We start from the raw sequence: 13,225 nt of genomic DNA, 5'->3' as shown, positions 1-13,225 counted from the left end.
TACCACGTTGACAAATGACAACAATAAAGAATAGTGTGAGCAGCAGCAGTATCTCCAGGAGGCATGGTGCTGAGTGCTGACATCACAGGAAGGTCCTCCCTGCTCTCCTCCATCCGTCCCCTCACTTATTTTATTTTATTAATAGCAGATTAGTGCAGCCCCCAGAGAGAGTAGAGCCCCAACACAGAGGGGCTTTGTGTATCGCCTTCACTCTTGGCCACACACCAGGCTTAGTGAGCGAGCACTTCCTCTGCTCATTCATCCTCCGCTCTGCTCCGCGGCCTTCCTTTGCATAACGTGTACTTTTAGTCCCGGCCATTCCCACTGACCCCCTTCAACTAAACGTACCTATTTATGAGGCTTTCCTTTCCTTCCTCAAGACGGATATGAAGCTTTGTTTCCTTCTGTGTTCCCTACTTCTACATTCAGTGGTCAGACTCTAAGAACGATGTGGAAAATTATGTCAATGTCAGAGCGGGCAAGCATTCAGCCAACCTGCCATTTTATTTTTCATGCACCTTTTCCCCTGTTTTAATGAATTGACCGGATGTGGGCGCTTGGGTATCATAGTTATCATATCAGGCATGCAATTCGAGCTGAAATCGGAGCCCCTGCCTCGGCACTTATTCTGACTCGAGCTGTTTTCAGCGTACGTCTTTATTTAAGAGCATCGGGGGTGGGGGTACTACTCTGAAACGAGGCCCTCTGGGGGCTTATGTATCACTGAAATCTCATCTGCAACCCCCCCAGGACTCTTTTAAAGGAGCCTCTTTCCCCACTATCGCCACATCTAGTGAAAGTATCGATAAGGGAGTATGTAGCTACAGTATGTAGCTTGGACCCATGGTAGCAGGTGCTTATGGAAATGAATGGTACTGAATGGCTTTCTGGTATTCTGGTTGCACCGTCTAAGGATGGGTGGTCAGGTATTACCCTATAAAGTAACCTTTTACTTCTTGAATGTTGAGCAAAGATAAACATATTTTTGAATTTTCCCCTCTAGGAAGACGGTGACCCACAAATCCATGAGAGTTTGAGCATTGACCACACCCTTTGGGCCAGCACTATTGTGGCATCTGGTAAGTAAAAGAAACTTCTCAACTGTGTGGTTTATGATATGTTTACTGTCATAGGCCAAGATAGGTCAACATGTAATTTTCATTTTGCATCCAAAGTTTGCAATTAAGCTTTATCTAGACATTTCTGATGTGTAGTTGTTTATGACTTGGGATCACATTTTCCATCCAACCCAATTACTTTTTTTAGTGAGATACAATGATGTGGAAATGGGAGATTTAAATACATTTCAATTAAATGTGTGAGCTTAGTGTATAACTTTCTCCTACGTCAGCCTGCTTAGCTTAATTCTCCACACCACAGTTGTCTTAGTAGAAAGTGTTTGATGCTTTCTCAGTCATCTTCTCCACACCATTGATCTGCGGTTTCCCTCTCTCCCTTGGCCTGACCTTGAACACAAAAACACACATCCTTTATTGCCCCCAACCCACCTTTACTTACACACACACACACACACACACACACACACACACACACACACACACCCCCCCCCCCCCTAACTTAGAGCTCTGACATCATTCTTGTAAGGCTTTGTCATTGTCCACCACATAACTCTCCTTGGCTTTCATCAGAAGGACACTCGATAGACTTAGGTCTTTGTCTGGGACTGGTAAAGCACTCCTCAGATGATCACGGTTTTGCTGTATTAGGTGTGAGAAGTTATTCACATATTTAAATGAAAACTCGTCTGTGCCAAAACCATTTGTCCCATTTTTGCCATTTTATCTTCAGTCAAGGTGATTCATAACATTTGATTTGTTTCCTCACCGAATGTTCTCTCCTCCTCACCTAATCTTTCAGTTTTTTTCTCTTTACCCTTTGTCTCACCCAGTCGTGTCCTCTCTCCCTCTTAGCCTTTTTAGTTGGGGGATTGCATGGGCTGTATTTAAGTATATTACTGGTCTTGCTCTCCCATTTAAGATCATTTAATATTAATGACACATTTGTCTTCTGTAATAAGGGTGCCTTAATGAATCTGCAAATAAAGATGGTGGAGTATCGATTGGCTTTTAAGAGCTGCTTCCATGGGAAGAGTCCGGCCAGGAGCCGAACCCATTAAACCTCTGTCTCTGTCTGTGGGGCTGAGCGGCTACAAGCATAGAGCACAGCCGCTCTCTGTGCTTTGCATGATTTTTTTTATACCTTTTATTTAACTAGGTAAGTCAGTTAAGAACAAATTATTATTGTCAATGACAGCCTAGGAACAGTGGGTTAACTGCCTTGTTCAGGGGTAGAATGACAGATTTTTACCTTGTCAGCTCAGGGATTCGATCTTGCAACCTTTCGGTTACTAGTCCAACGCTTTAACCACTAGGCTACCTGCCTCCCGCTTACTTGACAAAGATGAGTCTGAAATGTCTGTGTGTTCCAGTTAATGAGCAGCATTGCTTTCCTGTCTCTCTGTTTGACAGGCACAGTGATAGGGGTGGTGATCTACACAGGAAAAGAGACCAGGAGTGTACTGAACACGTCCTCGCCCAAGAATAAGGTAAGTGTTTTTTGTGTACAGGCAGAAAGAAGTTGGAGATTTGTGTGTCTTTATATGTGCTTTTGTGTAAGAGACTTGTTATATGAACAGATAACCCATAATGTTACACCAAATATAACCCCTCTATTTTATTTAAAGGGATGTTTGGGGTTTTGGCAATGAGGCTCTTTAACTACTTCTCCAGAGTGAGATGAATTCATTGATACCATTTTTATGTCTCTGCATGTTGTTTTAAGGAAGTTGCTAACTAGCGTCAGCGCAATTGTTAACTATCGTTAGCGCAATGACTGGAAGTCTATGGGTGTCTGCTAGCATGCTAGTAGATACCCATAGACTTCCAGTCATTGCGCTAACGCTAGTTAGCACTGGCTCTTGAAACTACCTCAAACTTCCTTCATACTAGACACGGAGACATGAAAATGGGATCCACGAGTTCATCTGCCTCTGAGGAAGTAGATAAAGGGCCTCATTTCCAAAATCCCAAAGTATCCCTTTAAGGCTCCCTTTATTAAAGATGTACAGTAAGCAACTACAAAAAAACTGAAATGTTGTCATACCATTTATAACATTTCAGTGGTGACAGATTTGTAAGATTATAAGCCTCAAAAGTTTCAAGGCCCGTACAGCATTGAGAGCCACAGAACTCCTCTCTCCGTTCTGCTGCCTTTCTCTAATCAGTAATCAATCACTGATGACCTGTCAATTCTAAAGGTCACCCCCATGCTAATTAACCTGGAGGGAAATTAACCAACCCAGGATTTAAATTACATTTTCAGCACAAAGTTAATCCTGCAGAATCCCCATTGAGCGTTTATTCTCCCCAGAACGAGGAGATTAATGAAAACGCGTTTCTAAATATAAGATTTCAAACCCAAGATCTTCAGATTAGATGGACGCGGGTCAACTGATAGAGGGCTATCGACTAGATCCCGCTGTCTGGCACTGTTTTGGCAACAGTAGAAGGAAGAATATCTCTGGCATGCACTGATATGTGTACAGAGTTCTTACCTAAAGATTTTTGCCACAACCACACTCTTCTGTGTTAACCTTTTTGTTGGTTGACACTCTCCTCACTATGGACATTTTTTGACACAAGTTCCTTTTAATAAGATCGCTGATGTTGCCGGTCGAACAGCAAGGGCCAGTGTTTTGTGTAAGCTCCGCGGCTGAGAGGAATTCAATATTTCAAGGAGATGTCAGAAGTGCCAATATGGAGACTGAGATTGGGGAGAAAGTCAATACAGTGTGGCTAAAGTCACAAGAAGGTTTTTGCCTCATAATCTATTGTGACACAAGCCAGCACAATGCACTTGATCTCAGTGGCAGGACATCAGGTGTAGCTTTGCTCTTTTTATTTTGATGTTGTTAAAACAGAACATCAACGTTCTGTGATGTGAGACATTCCCCAACGTCTATTCCTCATTGAATCCCGTTTATGCAAGATCTTTTGTACTTATTATTTCCACTGGTACCTCACAGAGCACATTGGCAGTTACTAGAATGGTTAGCATGATATACAATAAGATCTGAAATGCTTTCTCTGCTGTTTTGTCTTTTTCCCTTTTCTTTTAAGCACAATCATGTGGAATGTTCCTGAATATACTACCTGCTTGTTATTTTTGCCATGGTCTTAGTTTTAGGATTCTTTGGCTTTTGCTCAATGAATATGCATGTCTCAAGGCTGTAATTCATCATCAAATTTCACACAAACACAGCCGTGCAGCCAGATTAAATAATTCCTTTCACTTTTAATGGGTTTGGGATGAATGGAGTAAAATATGCACTTTTATTCATTGATAGCATCTTTAGGTTGAGGTAATTGAGTCCTTTCCCCCCCCCGACTGAATGAATAGTGACTTCATCTGATCCTCAGCGAGCCTCAGAAAATGAAGGTTGGTCCATTGTTCAGGCAAAATGGTATCCTTTGCTTTTCAGCCATTAAACTGTGCCCTCTGTCTTAAATTTTTCTTAATTTTAATCTACCAACCCCCCTATTTTTCTCAATAGCTCAAGCATGAACCATGTAGTGAGGCACTGGGGTGGGGAGGATATTTCTACCCCCCTCTACAGCGGGGGTTTAACTACAGCAGATAAGTCAGTCACTGCTCTCTCAGTGCTCTCAGTTCTCTGGGGAATGGGGCTGGTAGGGGCTTAGCAGCACTGGAATTCACCTGCTTTATATACACCCCCCATCCTCCTCCTCCCCCCTTTTCAATCGAAGTTCCTTTATTTAGGGGGAGATGTTATGGTTTGCTGTTTTTGTTTGCATGGTGCGGAGATGAAAGACCTCTGTGTTCGGTGCTTTGCTGCGAGCCCTGCCAGAGAGGGGAAGGGCACTTCTTTTTTTGACATCATTTTCCCACATGCTCCATTGGCTGAGCGATGCACTTGAGAAATAAAAGAAAACTTGGGACCTTTTGAAGGAAAAGCCATTTCAATATGGGAACTTTCTCTTTTTTGGCTCCTTTTTGTGGTATTCAAGGAGGTTTGTGACAATGCAGTTTATGGTTTACCAGGAAGTGCCACCAAGAAACTCATCTCTGCCCAACAACACGGTTTGCATGATAAAAGACTGCAGTGGAGACTTTTGCCTGATTTATTCCTGTGTTTTTCACCCTTGACGTAATAAGGTTGAGGAACTCATTATGCTAGGAGGGGATAACAAAAAAAAGTCCTCTCTTGAAAGTGAGACTTAAGAAATGGCTTAAGCATTATTTGCCTATCCAGTACCTAGCTTTATAAGTTCATGCACTAGGGAGCCCGCTGTCTCTATATGAAGGAATACTTCTATATGCATGCCTCTGTCAATGCTACAGCTATTGTCAGCAGTAATCATGCGCCTATGAACCTGAGTTATACTGTTAGCACTGAGGCGGTTTGCCCTTGTAGGAAGTCCACTGTGTACACCTCACCCTGCCCTATCAGCTCAAACACAACTATCACGGTCATGTCTCTCTCTGATGAGCCTAGCAGTTTAGCAATAAAAACAATCAATAATCCCAGAAAAGTGCAAAAAAATTGCCCACATCAACATATGTATCCTAAGAAACAAGGTAAATGAAATTGATAACTTGCTAGTAACCAGGTTTGGGTAGGTTACTTTCTAAATGTAATTTATTACTAGTTACCTGTCCAAAATTGTAATCGGTAACTTTTGGATTACCCAAACTCAGTAACGTAATCTGATAACGTTCCATTACTTTTAGATTACTTTCCCCTTAAGAGGCGTTAGAAGAGACAAATGTATGTTACCAATTGAACAAAATCTATTTCAGGATAAATCAATGTTAAAGTTTACATAGCTGGCCATATATGGTTGTTAAATTTTACTTTATGGGTTGGTTATGTAGGCTTCGCCTAACCCATCGCTTTCTACTACATACAGTTGAAGTCGGAAGTTTACATACACTTAGGTTGGAGTCATTAAAACTCGTTTTTCAATCACTCCACTTCTTGTTAATAAACAGATTTGGCAAGTCTGTTAGGACATCTACTTTGTGCATGACACAAGTAATTTTTCCAACAATTGTTTACAGACAGATTATTTCACTTATAATTCACTGTATCACAATTCCAGTGGGTCCGAAGTTTACATACACTAAGTTGACTGTGCCTTTAAACAGCTTTGAAAATTTCAGAAAATGATGTCATGGCTTTAGAAGTTTCTGATAGGCTAATTGACATCATTTGAGTCATTTGGAGGTGTACCTGTGGATGTATTTCAAGGCCTACCTTCAAACTCAGTGCCTCTTTGCTTGACATCATGGGGAAATTAAAAGAAATCACCCAAGACCTCAGAAAAAACATTGTAGACCTCCACAAGTCTGGTTCATCCTTGGGAGCAATTTCCAAATGCCTGAAGGTACCACATTCATCTGTACAAACAATAGTACGCAAGTATAAACACCATGGGACCACGCAGCCGTCATACCGCTCAGGAAGGAGATTCGTTCTGTCTCCTAGAGATGAACGTACTTTGGTGTGAAAAGTGCAAATCAATCCCAGAACAACAGCAAAGGACCTTGTGAAGATGCTGGAGGAAATGGGTAAAAAAGTATCTATATCCACAGTAAAACGAGTCCTATATTGACATAACCTGAAAGGCCGCTCAGCAAGGAAGATGCCACTGCTCCAAAACTGCCATAAAAAAGCCAGACTATGGTTTGTAACTGCACATGGGGACAAAGATCGTACTTTTTGGAGAAATGTCCTCTGGTCTGATGAAACGAACATAGAACTGTTTGGTCATAATGACCATTGTTATGTTTGGAGGAAAAAGGGGGAGGCTTGCAAGCCGAAGAACATCATTCCAACCGTGAAGCTTGGTCGCAAATGGGTCTTCCAAATGGACAATGACCCCAAGCATACTTTCAAAGTTGTGGCAAAATGGCTTAAGGACAACAAAGTCAATGTATTGGAGTGGCCATCACAAAGCCCTGACCTAAATCCCATAGAAAATGTGTCGGCAGAACTGAAAAAAAACATGTGCGAGCAAGGAGGCCTACAAACCTGACTCAGTTACACCGGCTCTGTCAGGAGGAATGGGCCAAAATTCACCTAACTTATTGGGAAAGCTTGTGGAAGGCTACCTGAAACGTTTGACCAATGACTGCCAATGACTGGAACGAATTGCAAAAATTGCTGAAGTTGGAGACTTATCTCCCTCACTAACTTTAAGCATCAGCTCTCTGAGCAGCTTACCAATCGCTGCAGCTGTACACAGCCCATTTGTAAATAACCCATCCAACTTTTGTACACCAGTATTTCTACTTGCACATCATGATCTGCACATCTATCACTCCTGTGTTAATTTGCTAAATTGTAATTACTTCGCTACTATGGCCTATTTATTGCCTTACCTCCTTACGCCATTTGCACACACTGTAGCCTACAAAAAGCCTATTCCTGCACTTTTCCTGTGATCCATAAAACACATTTGGTGTGTCATCATGGTGATCTCTGACTTGTGGTCAGACTCGCTCAGGTGGAACAAACTTAAACTTGCTGCTTTTTTCAATGCTGATTTGAGAGTCATTAAGAAAACAGAAGTGCCAAAGATTTTTTTTCGCAAACATCCTTTCTGAATTGAAAAGTAATCCAAGAAGTAATCATCTAGTTTTTTCAAAAGTATCTGTAATCTGATTACAATATTTTAGCTGGTAATGGATTACAGTTATCGTTTTTGGTATTATATTTAATTTTTTCACATGTAATCCGTTACTCCACAATCCTGCTAGTAACAGATAGTCAGTATGCAAATGTTATCTCTGAAACTCACTTAGATAATACATTTAGATGCAGCGGTATCAATACATGGTTTTAACATCTTCAGAAGAGACAGGAGTGCCAATGGTGGAGGTGTTGCTGTTTATATTCAGAACCACATTCCTGTAAAGATTAGAGAGGATCTCATGTTAAGTACTGTTGAAGTAATATGGCTACAGGCTCACCTGCCACACCTAAATACCATTCTTGTGGGAAGCTGCTGTAGACCACCAAGTTCTAACAGTCAGTATCTGGTTAATTTGTGGGAAGCTAAGATGGCACCGACAGATGGCGCTTCGCCCCGAGCCCCTATTAAACATTGCAAGTTTTTACTTTGTTTTTTTTTAAGTGTTTTTCTCAAATGTTCTTACTCAATTTGTTTCGTGCATTACTTCATACACCCGGGCAGAACTATTGGATATGAATTGTTGGGTACTCACTGTCCTCCTGACCTTACTGGAGACGCTGGAACAATGGGCAAGCCTTTTTGGTGAGACCTCAGCCTACCTGAGAGTTCTACCGTAGAGTAGGAAGCGGAGACGCCTGATGGAGAGGCAGACGTGGCTGGGTCTTACTGAGACTAAGATGCCGGGCGACTCGTCCTCCATTACCGAGCATACTACTCGCCAATGTTCAATCATTAATGAATAAACTTGGCAAACTCAGAGCAAGGATCTCCTTCCAGAGGGACATCAGATTCTGCAACATACTCTGTTTTTCTGAGACTTGTCTCTCCCCCGACATCCAAATCGATTATATACAACCGGAGGGTTTTACAGTTTTTCGAGGCGATAGGGAGAAGGTGGGCTCTGTTTTATGACCAACAACATATGGAATACTTGGTTATCAAATGTTACCCTTTTTACCTTCTGAGAGAGTTCCCAGGGATTATTTCCATAGCTGTGTGCATCCTGCCCCAAGCGGACACCAAAAAATGCTTTCAAAGATCTTCAGACAACACCTACTTTGGCCGCCTTTCCTTCCATTTATCTACTGCCAATGACTAGAACGAATTGCAAAAATCACTGAAGTTATATCTCCCTTTTTTGACCCAAAACACACGGCCAAGGCAACAAAGGAGTGGCTCAAGAAGAAGCACATTAAGGTCCTGGAGTGGCCTAGCCAGTCTCCAGACCTTAATCCCATAGAAAATTTGTGGAGGGAGCTGAAGGTTCGAGTTGCCAAACGTCAGCCTCGAAACCTTAATGACTTGGAGAAGATCTGCAAAGAGGAGTGGGACAAAATCCGTCCTGAGATGTGTGCAAACCTGGTGGCCAACTACAAGAAACATCTGACCTCTGATTGCCAACAAGGGTTTTGCCACCAAGTACTAAGTCATGTTTTGCAGAGGGGTCAAATACTTATCTTCCTCACTAAAATGCAAATTAATTTATACGTTTTTCTGGATTTTGTTGTTGTTCTTCTGTCTCTCACTGTTAAAATAAACCTACCATTAAAATTCTAGACTGATCCTTTCTTTATCAGTGGGCAAACGTACAAAATCAGCAGGGGATCAAATACTTTTTTCCCCCACTGTATGTGAGGATGCTGTTCATCGACTACAGCTCTGCCTTCAATACCAGACCTGGCTAAAAGATTACTGTAGCTCTGTTGGAATAACTTTGACACCTTCTGAAAACAGAAGATGCTAGACAGGAATGACGGACTCCTTCCAAATCATCTTGGCTCCGGGACTCCATTTCAAGGCTGCGTTGAGCAAATCCTGTTGAAGCAATATGGCTACAGGTCCACCTGCCTCCCCTAAAGCCCATTCTTGTGGGAAGCTGCTATAGACCACCAAGTGCTAACAGTCAGTATCTGGATAATATGTGTGAAATGTTTGATAATGTATGTGATGTCAGCAGAGGTAATTTTCTGGGTAACCTAAATACTGTGACTGGCTTTCATCAAGCTGCCCACTCAAGAAAAAGCTTCTAACTGTAACCAGTGCCTGCAACCTGGTTCAGGTTATCAGTCAACCAACCAGGGTATTTACAAACAGTACAGGAATGAAATCATCAACATGTATTGATCACAGCTTTACTAATGCTGCAGAAATCTGCTTTAAAGCAGTATCCAAATCCATTGGATGTAGTGATCACAATATAGTAGCCATATCTAGGAAAACCAAAGATCCAAAGGCTGGGCCTAATATAGTGTATTAGAGATCATAAATCCGCTTGGATTGATGATAAATTGTATGGTTATGAGGCAAAATAAATGGCAAATAAGTCTGGCTGCACAACCGATTGGCAAACGTACTTCAAATTGAGAAATCATGTGACTAAACTGAATAAAAAGAAGAAATGGAGTCGTGTGTTGTGACGTGATTATTATTATTGTGATGACTGCTATTTATCGAATAATTACCTACTACATTTAATTATTACTTGATTAAATTAATCATGTAACAATTAACTCATTAGGTATTTGGGGCACCACGGGAAAAGTTGTTTACCGAGTTACTATCTCCCGACAAACTCTAAAGATCTATAAATATCTCTTACATTAATAACAGTAAATTCTGAATTATTACCTCATCAGTCTCAATCTGAACATCGCATAATTCTGGATATCTGCACGAACCCTAGCCTAAGTGATGAATCAGCGATACACAAATTGGCTTAATTATTGATTTACTAACTAACTAAATAATCACACAGAAATGCATAAACACACATACACACTGTATAGGTTATTGATTACTAACATAATGGAATGTAAATTGGCCCCTACTGGACTAGCAAAAGCATGACCGTTTGGTTACATCATGGAAAGGGAGGGGTGGTAAGGAGAGAGGGAGACAAAAAGAGTCAACTTATCGTACATACATTTGGAAGCTACGCTCACAGGAATATGAACATTTAGTTTTTCCCTCCCATCTTTGGTCAGTTGTCCCAGACTACTTGACATACCCAGCTGCAGACTGTGAATGTTTGGTCTAGTCTTTACCTTCTTCACTCGTCAAGAGTTTCAGAGGGTCTTACCATTTTCTTGTTTTGTAGTTTTAACCATTTCAACGTGTGGACTACGTTCTCTGGTCTGTATTTAAATTCTCAGCGAGTCCCGCCCTCTGGCCTGAACAGCGGTTCCATCATGTTGACACAAACTCTGAGCTCACTTGGGCTTGGCTACTGACTGGGCACAAGTTTGAAGAAAAACAATTCTGATTTAGAAGGCAAAAGTCACATTGCTATCTTTTCAAAAATAGTTTCATATTTAATAGTAAGTTTTACAACATTTACAACTCTTAAAGTTACCATGCTTCCATTATAATGTCTTTCTGATCATTTTAATGACTTCACAAAATATACATTAGTTTCCCATATTCCATCTGTCATCATTCCCAACATTCTGATGTTGAAATATTTTGTCCCAGTGTCCATTGTTTGATGTTGAAGTTTTTTGGGCAAGAGTCTCTCTGTAACAACCAGACATTCCATTCTCCCAAACTAGACACCAAGAAACAGAAAGTTCTCAATTGTATGACCGTCTGTTAAATCTTAAAACCGGCCCTGTGAGAGAGAGAGGGAGAGAGTTTGGCTATCTGTCAGCCATTGCCAGCTGATCTGGCACCTTTGATCCTCACCAAGGAGAGAGTCATGACACGTGGTCCCGCGAAAAAGATGGCAGCACTTCAGAGAGCTCCTAATACCCGAATGTAAATATTGAAATTCAACAGCATACGCTTTCATTTTTGTCTTCATATATTGACTTGAAGTACAGTTTAATATAAAGTTCATTTACATTTTGAAACATCTCGCTAAAGTGGTGTTATTGGAATGTCGACATGCAAAAAATGTATTCAAGCCTAACACGTGGTATTCACAACAACTAGCAAACAAACAGCAAGTCCTCCCGAATACCCCCCCACCCCCAGACATGGATTAACTCATAAACCCGGAGAAATCGGTAAATCTGAAGGATCTATTAGAGCGAATGGGAAAGATGAATATGACTTTGTTGGGTGTTGCATCTGATGTCTCCATGATAAAACAACTACCGAGCTAAAGGGAAAAGTTGGTGTGATACAAGAGAGGATGGATGGGGCAGAGGGACGGATTTCACTGTCTCCCATCTGGAGAAGGGTAATGAGAATCACGAGAAGAAGCTGGACATATTTTGAAATCGTGTCGAAGAACTTGAGAACAGAAGTAGGAGAATAGGGTGAGATTGGTTAATCTGAAAGAGGGGAGTGAGGCTGGCGGTGGATTAATTTTGTGAATGCAGAAAATCATCGCAGAAAGATTTGGATTTGACTACAGGCACAAATTCGAAATTTAATGAACCCATCGCAGCTTAACCATGCCTGATGAGAAGAGGCCCCCGAGAACGGTTATCATCCGCTTCCTACGATGTACAGCCTGGGACAAGGTACTTAAAGCGCCGAAAGAAGAGTGGCTTTCAGTGGGAAGGTCGTCGGCTGTCTTTTTTCCCGGACCTGTCCAAGGAACTGGCAATGAAGAGGAAGAAGTTTGCAACGGCAAAGAAACATTACTGCTACTTGCTGTCTACATCCCTGCTGTTTGATAAAACCTCAATCTTCCCTGTGACCTGCCCTGTGTGGAACTGCGAGGAGTAACAGTGTCGTGACGTGACTATCATTAATCTGATGACTGTTATTTATCGAACTAATTGTTACTTGATTTTTAAATTAATCATGTAACAATTAACTCATTAGGAATTTGTGGCACCACGGGAAGAGTTGTTTAACGAGTTATCATCTCCCGACTTAAACTCTAAAGATATACAGAGATCTCTTACATCAATAACAGTCAATTATTCATTATTACCTCATCAGTCTCATTCTGAACATCACATAATCATTGGATCTGCAAGAACCCTAGCCCTTTTGAATATTCAGTACCACACAAATTGATTTAATCATTTATTTATTAACTAACGAAATAATAACACACAATACCCATACACACTTAAATTACATAAAAGACCCTAGTGGACAGACTCGATATGATGGCTTGTTACACAATGGAAAGGGGGTGGGGAAAGATGGAGAGACAGAGGGTCAACCTATCGTACATACATTTGGAAACTACGCTCACAGTAACCAGAATACTTAGCACCCTAACCACCGCTCATTTGGATTAGAAATGCAATATATATTTACGCGTAGATGTCTTTCTCTCTTGTCTCTCTGTTGAAACCAATCGATCCGTCTCTGTGTAGTGGCTCATTGGCAAAGTGAGCAAACTTAGGCAGGAAATGCCAACAACGAACAGTGATGCATTCATGCATTTAAAAAATGAAAGGAAAGCATTGCAAGTTTGAATTTTGTAAAGTTAGTGTGGGAGAGGTGCAAAAAATTGTTATCGATCAACAAACCTCCTGCCATTGACAACTTAGATGGAAAGCTACTGAGGATGGTAGCTAGCT

At 41.2% G+C, this 13,225-nt stretch overlaps 1 protein-coding gene across 2 annotated transcripts in view; it reads left to right on the top strand.

Annotated features, from left to right (window-relative positions):
* The window catches only part of atp9b (ATPase phospholipid transporting 9B), a 58,750-nt gene that overhangs the window by 16,625 nt on the left and 28,900 nt on the right, over window positions 1–13,225 (top strand). For both annotated transcript variants that reach the window (XM_014177040.3, XM_014177039.3), the window contains exons 10-11: window positions 1,004–1,079; window positions 2,490–2,566. In XM_014177040.3, coding sequence (XP_014032515.1) covers window positions 1,004–1,079; window positions 2,490–2,566 — 153 coding nt within the window. The remainder of the gene's footprint in view (window positions 1–1,003; window positions 1,080–2,489; window positions 2,567–13,225) is intronic.

Source organism: Salmo salar, chromosome 27 (genome assembly GCF_965601325.2).
Source record: "Salmo salar chromosome 27, fSalSal1, whole genome shotgun sequence".
Classification (NCBI taxonomy): Eukaryota; Metazoa; Chordata; class Actinopteri; order Salmoniformes; family Salmonidae; genus Salmo; species Salmo salar.
The sequence above is the reverse complement of the archived record's forward strand: the minus strand, read 5'-3'. Positions and strand labels throughout refer to the sequence as shown.